This window comes from Benincasa hispida, chromosome 10 (assembly GCF_009727055.1).
Source record: "Benincasa hispida cultivar B227 chromosome 10, ASM972705v1, whole genome shotgun sequence".
Classification (NCBI taxonomy): domain Eukaryota; kingdom Viridiplantae; phylum Streptophyta; class Magnoliopsida; order Cucurbitales; family Cucurbitaceae; genus Benincasa; species Benincasa hispida.
In genome coordinates this window covers 12529616-12544061 of record NC_052358.1, presented here as the reverse complement: position 1 = coordinate 12544061, position 14446 = coordinate 12529616, and the positions used below count along the sequence as shown (strand labels likewise).

At 37.5% G+C, this 14446-nt stretch overlaps 2 protein-coding genes across 2 annotated transcripts in view; one reads left to right on the top strand and one right to left on the bottom strand.

The window, feature by feature from the left end:
• LOC120088572 (isovaleryl-CoA dehydrogenase, mitochondrial) overlaps positions 1-4866 on the top strand; it is a 23625-nt gene extending 18759 nt beyond the window's left edge. The window contains exons 11-15 of the mRNA XM_039045966.1: positions 3185-3339; positions 3417-3457; positions 3561-3615; positions 3820-3876; positions 4403-4866. Coding sequence (XP_038901894.1) covers positions 3185-3339; positions 3417-3457; positions 3561-3615; positions 3820-3876; positions 4403-4549 — 455 coding nt within the window. The 3' untranslated portion in view covers positions 4550-4866. The remainder of the gene's footprint in view (positions 1-3184; positions 3340-3416; positions 3458-3560; positions 3616-3819; positions 3877-4402) is intronic.
• Positions 4867-5910: 1044 nt separating this feature from the next.
• Positions 5911-12644, bottom strand: LOC120088159 (auxin response factor 4). Its single transcript, XM_039045266.1, has 12 exons — positions 11883-12644; positions 11711-11767; positions 11292-11486; positions 11094-11178; positions 10893-10983; positions 10415-10579; positions 8821-8940; positions 8655-8730; positions 8005-8161; positions 7171-7916; positions 6892-7082; positions 5911-6499 (listed from the first exon to the last, which is right to left on the bottom strand). Exons 1-12 carry the CDS (start codon positions 12222-12224, stop codon positions 6313-6315), a joined length of 2412 nt encoding a protein of 803 aa, XP_038901194.1. The 5' UTR covers positions 12225-12644; the 3' UTR covers positions 5911-6312.
• Between the last annotated feature and the right edge of the window lie 1802 nt (positions 12645-14446).

The window sequence follows — 14446 nt, the reverse complement described above, 5'->3', positions numbered from 1 at the left end:
CTATACTATCTGCCTCAGCAACTACTTCTGGCACTACACCCTGTTTTTTTACTCCACCAAGTTACCAAAATTTCCCCATACAAGGTACAGTACCCTGAGGTTGACCTTCTATCAGTCACAGATCCGGCCCAATCTGAGTCAGTATATGCCTCGATGCTCGTGTGTCATGTTTCCTGAATACCAAGCCCTTCCTAGGGGTGGACTTTAAATATCTCAAAATTCGAGTCACAGCTTCCATTTGGCTCCCCATATGGACTCTGCATGAACTGACTTACTAACACTCACAATAGGAGATGTCAGGTCTAGTATGAGACAAGTAAATCAGTTCCTACTAGGCGATTGATCCTCTCCTTATTCCCAGGAACTGCTTCCAAAACATCTTTTTCAGTTTGCTATTGACCTCAATAGGAGTGTCAATAGGTTTGCATTCCGGTCATTCTGTTTTCTTTTAACAAGTCCATAGTGTACGTTCGCTGAGAGAAACAAATATTCCTGCTTTTGATCTTGCCACTTCCATCCTAGAAAATACCTTAAACTACCAAGATCCTTAATTTCAAATTCACATTGCCATTCCTTTGTTTTAGCTTAGCAATTTCTGCCGTATCATCCCCTGATAGGATGATGTCATCTAACATACACTACCAACACAGCAATCTTTCCTAAGGGTGATTTTTTTGGTAAACAAAGTATGATCAGAATGTCCTGAACAAACCCTTGGACTTAACAAAACACGGTGAACCTGTCAAAACCACGGCCCCTAGGAGACTGCTTCAACCCATTAAAGACTTCCTGAGTTTGCAAACATGATTCCCAACTTAGCTTTCAAAACCTGGAGGTGGACTCATATAAACTTCCTCTTTCAACTCACCATTTAGGAATGCGTTCTTTACATCTAGTTGATTGTAGGGCCAATCTTTATTCACGGCGACAGACAGAAGAACCACGAAATCTGTGTTTAACTTAGCCACTGGGTGAAAAGGTTTCTGAATAATCAATCCCATACGATCTGAGTGGAATCCTTATAGAACTAAACGAGCTTTATACCTCTCAAGTGTTCCGTCAGACTTATACTTCACTGTGAACACCCATTGCAACCAACTGTTTTGTGACCTCTAGGGAGAGCTACTAACTCCCAAGTTTATTTTGACCTCAAGAGCTCTCATTTCCTCCATTACTGCTGCTTTCCATTCGGGAAAACTTCCATGGCCGCATGTACACTGGTAGGTATTGTTAGAGCATCTAGCTGAAGTAGTAAAAGCCTTAAAAACAGGAGATAAGTTACTATAGTTCAGAAAGCTATTGCAAAGGGTATTTTGTACATGACCTGGTTTCCCTTTCTCAGAGCAATTGGCATTCCAGAGTGGTAATCATAGTTGTCAGTTTTCGCTGTCTCTCTCAGTATCGGACTTTTTGAGACAATTCTGCATCCTCTTGAGGATTTTTAAGCATCTCATCCCTTCCTGACATTTCAACCTTCTCTGAGCTCATTTTCGTCATTTTCTATGTTCCCAGACTTTTCTTCGAGACTCTCCTTTGTAACAACACGGGATCTTGAACTTGTGCTGGCTTCTTGACGCTGGGACACTTTCCGATGGAGAACACCAGAGGTTCCTGAATTTCCTTTCTGAGATTCCTCCTATAATACGTTATCCAGGGCACTTGTTTAGTAGGAAGAAACGCGACACAATCAGAGGGACACAACCAACCACCCGCGCTGCTCCCAGACTGCTGTGATGGTGGGTATCGGACGAACGGCTCTGCGATCTGCTGCGAAGCGGAAGAAATCGCGCCGATCTGACCCGACCCGGCAGTTGGAACGAGCCCACGATCGTCTGATGAAGATGTGATTCTGTGCGACGCCGCCTACCGGCTGTAGACCGATCGTGTGCGCGGGCTGGAGAACATGTGAGGCGGAGGCGGTTGTGTGCGAAGCTGAGGGTCCGATTGGTTGTGACCCGATCGCGTGCGTCGGCTGGAAGGCGTGACCTTCCACCACCACCTGCTGTTCGGCTGGAAAAATCCGATCAATGGTGTTTAGTTGGGACGCTGGAGCTATTCCACCACCTGGGATGATGGTTCGGAGATAGCAGTCAACCGCTGCTTGAATCACAGCCTCATTATTCAGCGTACCTTCACCTATCAAGTTTGATGACTGAGTTTCTTCTACCGGGGCTAGGGTTTCATCACCTTGCTCTGATACCATATTGAAATAGAGAAAGAAGATAACACAAGGAGTTTACGTGGAAAACCCTAATTCAGGGAAGAAAAACCACGGTAGAAAAGAACTTATTATTTTTTATATCTTGTTTACCATAGACCCAACCCTAGATATAAATAGAATAATGTGAAACCCTAATTTAGCAAATATAGTAAAAAGACAAAAATGTCCTTAGGGCTAATTTAACATATTTCAACAAGCTGTATTGAAGCTGAATACAAAGTTATGAGTTTAGGAATCTGTGAAGAAATCTGGTTGAAGAAAGTTCTGTCTAATCTTCACCAAGACAGTGTTTTACCTATGAAACTCTATTGTGATAATAAAGCGGCTATAAGCATAGCCAATAATCCTATACAACATGATAGAACGAAACATGTGGAGATTGATAGACACTTTATAAAAGAGAAACTAGACAATGACAATATCTGTATTCCGTATTCCATCTAGTCAACAAGTTGTTGATGTTCTCACCAAAGGGTTATTTAGACAAAGTTTTGACTCGTGTTAGCAAGTTGGGTCTGATTAACATCTATGCTCCAACTTGAGGGGGAGTGTTAGAAATTGGAGACTTTGTTGATAGGTTTTAGTCCTGAGGATATTTTAGTATTTTACTTTACCCTAGGTTTATTTCCCTTTTTGTATTAGGGCTTGCAAGAGCCTATAAATATGGCTGCTCTTGTAACTTTCATCTTATGTTAAAATAATAAAAAGAGACTCTCTATTGTGGTTTTTTCTCCCTGTTCTAGGGTCTTCCACGTAAACTTAGTTTCTCTATCTTCTATCTTTTAATATATACATATCTTAAGTTGAGTTATGTTCATGTTGATAATTACTTGCTATGGTAAATATAAATGTGAATAGTCGCTACCTCATCTTGTTTGTAACCAGATTGGAAGAGAACCAAACTATTGTCATCTTCATACTAATCATTATTTAACCGGTGTAATGTACAATGTTTTTTTTCAGGAGTTTATGTTATGATGTCTGGGTTAGATTTGGAGAGGCTTGTTTTGGCTGCTGGTCCCCTAGGTCTTATGCAAGCATGTCTTGATGTTGTTCTTCCTTACGTTAAACAAAGAGAGCAGTTTGGTCGTCCAATTGGGGAATTCCAGTTTATACAGGTTCTATCACCGAGACTATCTTACCATATACATCGTTGATATTTCCTCGAAATGACTCGATTAATCTGCAATTGCAGGGAAAACTTGCTGATATGTATACGTCTTTGCAATCATCAAGGTGAGAGATTCTGGAGTAATCATGCTTTTTTTTCTTTTTTTTCTCTCTTTTTCTTGTCATGTCAACTCTCTCTCTCTCTCTCTCTCTCTCTCCCTCCCTCCAGGGCCTACGTTTACTCTGTTGCTAGGGACTGTGACAGCGGAAAAGTTGATCCCAAGGTTTGATGGAGATCTTAAGCCTTTTATGTTGCTTCTTGAATCTTTTAGTCAATGAATATGTGCACATGTCCGTAGTATCTATGCTTTTGACCCATTTTTCCTTTGTCCTTGGCCATGAGAGCATTTCGTTAAGGGAACTAAACTGTGGTTTGATGCCGCAACCTAAAATCCTTCACGTATTCACCCCATGCGGTTTTGTTCCAGGATTGTGCTGGAGTAATATTATGTGCAGCTGAAAGAGCAACACAAGTTGCTCTGCAGGTAAAATTTGTGTTCTCGAAAACATTTTCTTTTTCTCCATTAGGATCATATTACTTCTATGTTCCATGCCATAGCAGTTCCTTGTGAAAAAAAGTAGCTCCATCTCCAATTCGATGGGGCAATATTTATGAAACTATTTAGACAAAGTTGATTTGATATGTCATTTTTGTATTGATTGTTTTGTTAGAGCACATTACATACATTACATACATTACCAAGTGGAATCCTTCCTGATCTGTTAGGATATCTCCTAACAAGAGAGAACTCAAGACAAAAAACAAACAAAAAAAAAACTAAAAGATAGATTATATTGTAACATCAATAAAGAAATTACAATATACATCAACACATTCTAGAAGGTTGAGAATCCTCTCCCAAATTCCCAATTAGGAAATTACCACAAAATTCACACCCCAACCATACTCTCTCATACTATTTATAACTAAAAAAACCTAATTTAATGTCTGATTACCAGAATGTCCCTTACTAGGGGCCTTTCATGTTCATTTCACATTCAATCTTGCAGGCCATACAATGTTTAGGAGGCAACGGGTATGTAAACGAGTACGTAACTGGTCGACTACTCCGAGATGCAAAACTTTACGAAATAGGTGCAGGTACTAGTGAAGTCAGAAGGATGATCATTGGTCGCTCACTGTTCAAAGAACAATAGGAGACAACTTTTACACTCAATTGATTGCTTCAGAGGAAACATCCCACCATCATAGTCAATAATACTCAATACTCATGAGCCCCCAGAGCAGGTTCTTGAGAAGCAAAGGTGATCGATGATTGAGGTCTTTATCTACAATGTGTAATTCTAAGTGAACATTGTTCAAATTTGTCATCATAAATAATTGTTGCCTTTCATTGAGATTGATAGAAAATAGAAAGAACATAAGCCATTCAGATCAGGGATAGCGTGGTAATTTTGCTTCACTTCTTTTTAAGTCTTTGTTATAAGTGGCGCTGTATTTACATCGGTCAAAATGGACAGTTTTAGATGACTTTTCAACGTCAACGTCAACCACCAAATTAAATTGTCAAAGTAAACAACAGTATTTGAATATATTCCTTTCGTCGGACAAAGAAAAACACATCTAATCTGAACATGACAGCAACACAAATTTCAGAGAGACGTGACTTGTGAAATAAGAATGATATGGTATTTGCCATAATGCCTTCGGTGCCTAAGAGACTTTTGGCCCTAAAGTTTTTAGAGACAAGTATGTAAGAGACTTTTGGCCCTAAAGTTTTTAGAGACAAGTATGAATTTACTTCTGAAGTTATAATGATGTATTTATATGAAAATTTTGACCTATGATATCTAAATCTGGGATTTTGAGTTACATTAGGTTAATTCTCGAATCAAATAAAAACACATATTATGTTCATCAAATGGAGAGGCTGGACCTCCATTAGGTCAATTTGGGCCTTTGGCTCAAACTTTCCTCTTTCTAAGGCCCAAATGGGTTGGAACATGCTCCATCCATCAAATGGGGAGTCAACCTCGACCTCAGCACGAGGCCAAACAGGTTAGGTCCAATCTTCACTCTTCACATGCTTATTAAGCCCTAGGATGCAATTTTTTTAGGGTGAGTTTGTCATTTTATTGATCGAATAATTTATAAACTTCGTAAATTCGATTGTGCCTCTAGTCCAAATCTACCATAATACCTTATAATACCTTTCTTTGAATTTGAAAGTTCAAATTTTTAATTACTAAAAAAAATAATTTATATCTCATCTCTATCTATGAAATAAAAGAAATTAAAGAATTAAAAATTAAAACATTTTCATTTAATTGAAAATGAAAGTTGCTTCATTTTCCTTATTAAATATTTAGAGAAATAAGAAATTTAAATGCAACTCTTCAATCAGGTAAAAAAAAAACAAAAATGTTACAAAACAAACATGTTTTCTCTTTGTTACATTCTAACAATAGAGAACGAGAAGAAACCAATACAAACAAGAGAACAGCGAATAGAACCAACTAATTGGTAGCTTTAAAAGAGCAGGCGCAACTCCATGAACTGTGTTGTGAAAACCTGAAAATCCACATTTCAAGTTTTCTTGTTGAAAATGTCTGTCTGCCCTCAAATCATCCCACAAAAAACTAATCTACACTTATTCAAATTCCCACGATCTCTGAGTCTAATTACAAGCAACTGCTAAACAAATTTATTCTCTTCTACAAAGTCCAAAATCTTCAATATCATAACATTCCACACAGCTTAAAAGATGAGTAGAATTACACACAGTCCATTCGAAAGCCAGAGGTTTGAAACAGATTCCAACCTATAGGGCAGAGAGACACGAAGCTACATAATGCCGTTTATGGCAGCAAAGCTACCGACTTCGAGCTTGACAGACGGAGCAATAGATATGGAAAACACATGCTTCTAAGGAAATGTGGGAAAACACACATCTTCATTATTAATTAACTCTTACTACTGTGGGAGGGGAATCAGGTTGACCCACTGAAGAGGATTTTGATGCTTCCATACATAAAGGAGCCTGGTCTAAGCAGCTTTGTGTATCATCACTGATCACTCCATTTGTCATCTTCTCCACTTCTTCTTGCGTGTATATATGGATTTTCGAAACCGCATCACAGAAGTCACTGCACAGCATGAATGAGATGAAAAACAATCATTCGAATAGATCAAAAGTTGAATTTGTTAACGAACTAATAATTAAGGGGTCAAGAACAATATAATGATTCACTTTGCTACCAAAATCATCAGATGGACTTTAATTGAAGTTAGCCATGACACGACATGATGAGACTTTCTACTTTGTCCATGAATAGAAAAAAGTTATTACACGTCTACTTTCAATTAGGTTATCAAAAATTTATTACACGTCTACTTTCACTTAGATTATCAAAAATTCTTTGGCAGAACAATTTATCCAGTTTGTATTTACCGTCGTTTCTGGAAGTTCCACTATAATAATTCATTTTAGTTGTTCTCATGCAATGAAATAAATAAGATTTCAACATAAAGAACTTACTGCCATGGATAGTCCCCAACAACCATTACGTCGTTCTCATTGTCGGTGTACAACACCCGCCATCCTTTATCAGGATCTTTTAATAGACCTTCCATACTAAACAGTCGCTCCAGTTCAGAAAGCAGATCTGTATAGCCATTCAACCTAGAGAGATCAATAGCTCTTCCCACCAGGCTGCCTTGTTTGTGAACCTTCACTTAGTAATAGAGTAATATCAGCATGGAAGAAGAACCGTAAAAAATAACATTACGGACCAAATTTTCTGCAGCCATTTCATACCTTGGTACAACTTCTCTTTCCTGAACTTTGCATGTTTGTAGCAGTTTCCGTAGTTAAGGAAAAGCCAAAAAGTTTACAGCCAGTTGGGTTCTCCTTCACGTTTTCATCCTTTGAATTCCTCATATTCGACCCTAAAGTTGGAGGAGCAGACACTAGATGTAGAGACTCCCGATCGAGTGAACAATTAGTCCTTTCCATTTTAGTCCTGATAACATTAGCACCAACAGCAGATGCGTTGAACAAGGCATTCTCTCTTGGAAAGTTGCTATCATTTGAGCGCATCATGGCAGCTTGGCCAGTACTGCACATTTCACTACGAGGAAAATACATGTTTTGGGCGCCATTAGATGCCATGTGATAAAAATTGGAGTTTGGTGATTGAAATGTGTTAAAAGAGTTGTCACTAAGATTGAACTTTCCCCAAACACCTAAACTATATTCTGGTTTTCTAGTTGGTGGCCTCAATGAGCATATTTCTTGACCTTGCAAGACCTTCAGAAATCTATCAGATTCCATAAAGCCTGTGAAAGAAGAGTTCGCATGAACCTTTACATAATCACCTATATTGAGTTTTTCAACTCCACCTGACACTTGGTTTTGTTGTGCAGAAGATCGCACATCAAACTCCAGTGAACGTTCTGCAGTATCACATCCATAAAAGGGTGATACAATACCTACATTTTCTTGACCTTGCAAGACCTTAGAGGATCTAATTGAATCCTCAAAGTCCATAAAACCGCCCCTCCCTGTGGAAGAAAAGTTAACCAGATAAGGTTTTATTAACTTGAATTTAGAAGAAACACGGTTTATCATTATCAATTTGAACACTCATACCAGTAAAGGCGTTATTAGGTGGGGCTGCCTGTAGACTAGTCCTCAGTTTCTTCAACCTTGGAGAAGACTGAACACTCAAGGGTGGGAGAGAAACAGAAGGATCGATCTCCCAGGGGGAAACACGTTCTTGATGATCACTGTCTTTATCCCATCGGACCTGATGGACTATAAATATTAGAAAAATATCTTATGACAACTTTCACAAGGTTCTTTTTTGCGTCTACAAGTTTGTAAAGTGCCCAACAGATATACATTGTGCATATTTATATGCAGGGCCATCCCTTTGAAGCTTCCAACATAATGTTTAAACATGTCTAAATTCTTCCATTATCGATGCCCCTAATTAATCATGCAAATTCAGGTATTGATTCTGGACAAATCACATCATTCAGGATGCAATTGATGCCTTTAGACATGGTAAGAAAATAAGATTGCCTAAAAACCTTTTCAGTGAGCCTTTCCTTTAAATTAGACTTCTTGAGAATAAGTTTTACTTGATTGAAGACAATATTCTCATTTCAGACTAATTTCCTGCATAAGCAAAAATCAATTGCTTGCAGTTGCAGATTGAAAATATTAAGATGCTCCAGTTAAAGATATGGGGATATCTTTTTTCTAATGAGAAACAATATGGGGATTATAACGCTTACCGTTAAGCATCTCCACTTTGAGTTCGGCCATCTAAAGGGATCCATGTCACAAATTCCGACAACTACACCATTAAATCTGCAAGAAACAAATACCCATAAATATATTTGTACATAAGAATCAATGAACAAAGTAAAGCCCATTGATCTTGCTTGTGTATGGATAAACCTTCTTTCTGGTGAATCATCCATCTCAAATCTCATTTTGAATCTCGTGCCTACAGTCACTGGACTATTGATGCTCTTCACATACTTCTGACAAGATATAACAAATTGTGCATGATATGCCCTGCAAGTCAGCACGTTTTAACATGTTATTGTATTTTCAGAGAAGTAAAGGCTGGTCAAGTACACTATCAATTTCTAATTGTGAATGAGAATAATAATACAAGCCAGCAAAATACAGCATATTAACCAGTATAAAACTAAATTGAGAATATTTGACAGAACTGGTTATTGCTTAAAAATAGCACGAACAGTTTTGATTTTAGTACTAGTTCATAAAGTTTTACTTTTGTGAAACTTAAAGTGCTTCAGAAACCATTTTGCTACCACAAACTTATAATAGGGGATCGTTAATCATTCCCATGGTTCAAATTAACAAATTTACATGACTAATGATCCACTACTAACGATGGGAATGATTAATGATCCCCTGTTTACATGATCCACTGATATTCGGCAGACCTCAGAAAAGTAATGACCGTAAAGCCCAGAATACGTATGTAGAAGTAAGTGCAGAATGCTTTTGTTGCATCTCAGGAAAAAAAGAAAAGGCTGCTTGTTATAATTAAGTTTTTTAGAGGATTTTTTAATTTAAATAATAATAATAATAATTGAGAGGAAGCTTGTTATAATTACGTTTACTATCTAGATATACTTAATTCTAACACGCTTGTGACGCTTTCCTCATGAAAAAACAGAAAATTGGTTCTGATCTGGCATAACATTGACCTACCAGTATAGGATAAAGCAAAAAGATATCCTCCTTCGCTAGTTACATAAATTTCCCCAAGTTTAGGAAAAAAATCAATTTATACCCCTAAACTTCGGGTTGTATCAATAAAACTGAAACTAGTAATTGAATCAATGTAAACCAGACACTTTCACAAGTAGATCAATTTAAACATTCTGTTAGAGAGATGTAACTATTTTCACTTAGTTCCATTTAAATCAACTCAAAACTACATAAATAAAATTATTCTTCTCCCAAAATTCTACCCAAGTAGCAAAAGAAATTATCATGCAATGCTTTCTAAATAACCAGACAAAAATAGAGGAAGACGAGAGGATGAAAAATCACTCATATCAACGAAAATTTGTTACTATCCTCTTGATTCTAGCATTTCTCTCTAATAATAAGTTAATCCATACATATAAAGAAGTCTTATACATGTGTGAAAACTTTTCCTTGATGGTTTTAAAACAGAATCCTAATAGGTCTAAATTGATTCGTTTTTTTAAGTTTAGGTTTAAATTAATACAATTAATAGTTTGAGATTTTAAATGATACGACTCTTGAAGTTTAAGGGTCTAAATTAATTATCATGAATTTGACCCAAAGTACAAATTTACAAACTTCTACATATCTGTTCTCACTTCCAATTAATCTCCCACGTCCAGAGTGGGGCATCCAAAGTGCAAAAACCCTCTAAAGCAAAGTGTTATCCCGATGTCCCCTACTACCGTTCTAATAATACTACAATATACAGCAAATTCTCTTTCATAATTAAAGAATAAAGAGTGCTGAACCATGATGGTACCTTGGATTATAAAACACATCAAATGTGCTCTTGGTGGATATTGCTTTCACCACACGAGCAAGATCGTTTGCACAAGAATTTTGGTTGCCAACAATTGAATCAGGAAGACCATTTCTAGGCCGAACGGCTCGCCTTATTCCCAACCTTAACTCTCCATTTTCACCCCTGCAGACACAACACAATCACTTATGGTTTGAGATCACAAACTTCATTTCAAGACTATTCGGCATAATTTTGTATCTAATTTGACTGTCCGCTAAATTATTTTCTATTAACAAGAAAATGCACTTGTTTTGATCTATTTGTTGCTGCATAGACAATATTTCAGAAATAAATGACGCAAGAGATAAGAAATAAACACCAATTTGATCTCAACTGACTAAGTGTAATTGTGTAAATGCCAAGGTAAATAATGCCACACTTGCAAAAGGAAGGATTTGCATCGACCAAATGAAAGGGTTAATATGAAGGTAAATACCTTAAAAAGAGCACTGCATCGCCAGAAATAAGATTCTTTTGGCTTACAAAAATACTCCATCCAGTAGTGAGCAGATGCCTCCTAGGTTGACCTGCCAAGTTATTATGATTAAGTTCAATTACGTCAGCCAATCAAACAACACAAAAGGAATCTCACAACATACTTCTGTAAATTACTTCAAACATATACACACACACATACCTCTGTAGATATGTTTAAATCTCCACTCCACGCCATGCAGGTCCTTGGCTATTAGCTCTTGAGATGGCCTAAGCTGAGTGTAATCCTGCAGTAACCATCAACTTCATTCAGAATATACCCAAATACAGTAACCGTATTAAAACCCAATTCGCGTCATCTGAGAAAAATTGAAAGTAAAACATGGGAAAGCAGCGCAACCAGAGGAGGGAAACAGTCTTCAGCAGCTCTGCGAGGAACAGAGAATCCTCCATGGGTGCTCGTGTCAGATGCTGTAAGTGTTTTGCAGAACATGTGAGGTGTAGATCTAGTAGGCGACCCTCCACTCCCGTCTCCATCAGCCCCATTCAACGCCAATTCCTCCAGCTCTTTGGCTTCTAGACCACTGCCTAATAACTATAAATTATCCAAATTTACGGTTCAGCCACCATAAGAGTCATCTCATCATCGAGCTAAATTAAACAGAGGAAACGTACTAAAAGAAATTTAGCGCCAGAACTTAAGCATACTAAAAAAGCTACAAACTTTATTAACCTTCCCAAACCCCAAATTAAGATTAACGTAATATAACAAAGACTCAAGAAGAATAGGTATAGATAAATTGAGTCGTTGGAAGCTACCTCTGGCAAGGGGCGGAGAGTAAGTTGTGTATAGACCTCATCATTCTCCTTATTGGCCTGTCAAAATGGTAAGAACAGTGAAAGTCGAAAGGGGTCAAGGAAAACTGAGGGTGAGGCTACTTGAGAGTGGAAAAGGCAGAAATTGAATTTAAAATGTAAACCCAGTACTTACAAGTAGGTGGACATTGATGACCCTGCAGAGGATCTGTGGCTGAAGGTCAAAAGTGCGCATCTCCATGGGGGAAAAGGGAGAGGCTGAGGCAATTTGCTCCAAGTGACCTTGTGGGAAATAGACAACTACATTTCCTTTCTTGGGCAATGAGGTGAGAGGACCAGCACAAGCATGCCAAAGCTCCAAATAGGTTGAAGAAGAGACGGGAGTTGGCGATGAATTTGAGGAACAAGAAGAAGTTGAAGAGGATAAACAACAATTGCAAAGACCCTCTTCACAATTTCCATAGCAATATGCATTCTTCCCCACCTCACTGGCTGTTTGGTTCAGATCAATTTCCATGAACAACCCAGGGGGTTACTTCAAGTGTCCTATTGCTAAGCTTCCCAACAGAACTAAAACAAGAAAGGGGAATGGCGTGGAGTGATCAATTGGCAATAAGGTGACAAGAAGACCAAAGCTGTAGAAAACTGGAAATGAGGTCAAATCATGGTAAAGAATGCTGAAAATATATCCTGAAGGGATACCGATAAAGCTAAAAACAGGAGAGAAGTGAAAGGAGATGAACAGAAAACAACAAGAAAGTAGTGTTTGGATGGATGCTAAGCCAGTAGGCTAAAAAGATAGTGAAGAAAAAAAAGAAAAGAAAAGGGGGGTATCAAATAATAACAAGAAATTCAAAGTATGATTCCTCTCCCATTTGCAGGTACTGAGAAGAGGGAGCAGAAGCAACAGACATAGACAATTGCATAGGAAACACAGAAGCAAAAGGCGAAAAAAGGCCAATGCTTTGGTGGCTTTTGGACTGTTAATAGAGAGAGAAGAGTGCGTATATTGTGGGTGGGTGGGGGGGACAGGCTAAGACAGAACAAAACCCACACTCCCCCATCCCCTTCTCCTTTGCTTTGCTTGGCTTTATCTTTTTTTTTTTTTTTTTTTTTCCTTTTTTTCCCCTTCCCTTCTTTCTCCTTTATTAATAATTTCCTTCACTGTAACAGACTATGTGGGGTGAGGCCCTGGCCCTCCACCAAAGACAAAAAGGTTGGTTTTCATTAATGCAACAAAAATAATATTTCTTTTCCTCGTTGTACAATCTTTTCCGCTAATAAACAAGAAGATCTCTTCTCTAGTTTCTCTTAGTCATTTTAACAAACAGGTACTAGGCATATTAAGCCGATCCAATTAAAAGCTCTTAAACGCCATTGCCTATCTCCCAAAATGCAAAAAGGAAATTCACAATCACAAACCCAGATGAATTGAATCCTAATCTGATCAGAAAAAAACAACCCAAGAAAGAGAGAGAATTGGGGACCATGAACAAAGCCATTGGTGGGGCTAAAGAGTTTGCTTGTAAGCTGTTTGTTAGGATTAGACTGAAATCCCCCGCGCATTGCTGCAAAATTACAAATTAAAAATGGGAAAATGCAAAAACACAGAAACCCAGCAGCGTTACTAGTTAAGCAGTGAGCAGTATGAGTACAACTCTTTTCTGCATCTCATGTCTTATCAAAGCTTTTGTTCTTTTTTCTATTTCTAATTATGGAATCACTGTTTTCCACTCCCTTAAAACGCGCGTCCTCCTCTTCTTCTTCTTCTTCTTTTCCCTCCTCAGTTTCTTCTTCTTCCTATAATTTTTCCTTACCCCTTTTTCCTTTTTCCTAAAATTTGCTTTACAATATATATATATATATATATACCCACACTTTACAATATTATTACCAAGCTTTTATTTATTTATTTTTAGTTCAAGAATTAGAGCACTGCTTACTATTCAATTGAGGTTTAAATTTTCGCACCTCATGGTTGAGAATATCTATTCATGTTCGGATTGACATATTTTTTTGGGATTTCTATGTAAAATGTCTTTAAAACATAGACTCGTATTAATGTCTATAACCTTTTATTTTTTAAAAAAAAAATCTATTGATCCACCTATTTTTACTAATATCAATGGTTATCTATAATTTAACCTTCACAGACGTTATATATATATATTATTTTCTCTCCCCTATGCAGATAATTTCTTCCTCCTCTTTTTTTCTTCTCCTTTCCTTTCTTTTCTCTTTCCGACGGTGTGAGTTAGGAGACAGGTGGCGTGAGGCGATCCAACGATGGGGCAAGCATGGAACGGCGATGGCGGACTCGGAGCCGACGAAGGACAACGATGGATTCAAAGCAAATGAATGACGGCGACGGACGACGACGACGGACTCGGAGTAAATGAACAACGATGGTGGACTCGGAGTAAATGAACGACAACGGCAGACTTGGAGCTGACAAACAACGGATCCGATTCAACTTTTAGCTTTATTTTTTTTCCTATTTTTTATACATATTGTGATATATATGTTTATTTATTTATTTGCTTATATAGGAAATTTGACATATACTGTGGTATATGTATTCGTTTATTTGATATAAACGAGAGTATTTTGTTTATTTAGACTTCATGTATTATAATATATATAATATGGTGTAAATGAAATTTATGAAGATTTATATATCGTGGTATATTTCATATATTGGGTTATACTGTGATTTATGTCAAACATTAAGTCAATCTC